Source organism: Bison bison, unplaced genomic scaffold (assembly GCF_000754665.1).
Source record: "Bison bison bison isolate TAMUID 2011002044 unplaced genomic scaffold, Bison_UMD1.0 scf7180017864354, whole genome shotgun sequence".
NCBI classification, from domain to species: Eukaryota; Metazoa; Chordata; class Mammalia; order Artiodactyla; family Bovidae; genus Bison; species Bison bison.
In genome coordinates this window covers 5900482-5900742 of record NW_011494926.1, presented here as the reverse complement: position 1 = coordinate 5900742, position 261 = coordinate 5900482, and the positions used below count along the sequence as shown (strand labels likewise).

At 65.1% G+C, this 261-nt stretch overlaps 1 protein-coding gene across 1 annotated transcript in view; it reads right to left on the bottom strand.

Annotated features, from left to right (window-relative positions):
* KCTD12 (potassium channel tetramerization domain containing 12) overlaps positions 1 to 259 on the bottom strand; it is a gene marked incomplete at its 5' end in the record, with an annotated part of 5839 nt that extends 5580 nt beyond the window's left edge. Inside the window, one exon of the mRNA XM_010855139.1 lies at positions 4 to 259. Coding sequence (XP_010853441.1) covers positions 4 to 259 — 256 coding nt within the window. The remainder of the gene's footprint in view (positions 1 to 3) is intronic.
* Positions 260 to 261: the final 2 nt, after the last annotated feature.

Below are 261 nucleotides of genomic sequence, written 5' to 3'. Positions count from 1 at the left end.
GGCTGCGCTCGGGGAAGTAGTCAGGCAGCACGAGCTGCAAGTCCCGCAGGTAATCCAAGATGTAGCGGAAGAGGAAGCCGTCTCGGTCCAGAAAGAAGCGGCCTTTGCTGTCCCGGGCTAGCTCTTGCGGCTGCTGCTGCGTGAACATGCGCCAGAGCAGCGAGTCGGGCACCGACACCACCGTGCAGCGCCGGGTCACATACACCTGGCCCCCCACGTTCAGCTCCACGATGTCGGGGAAGAGTGGCGGCTCCGCCGAGG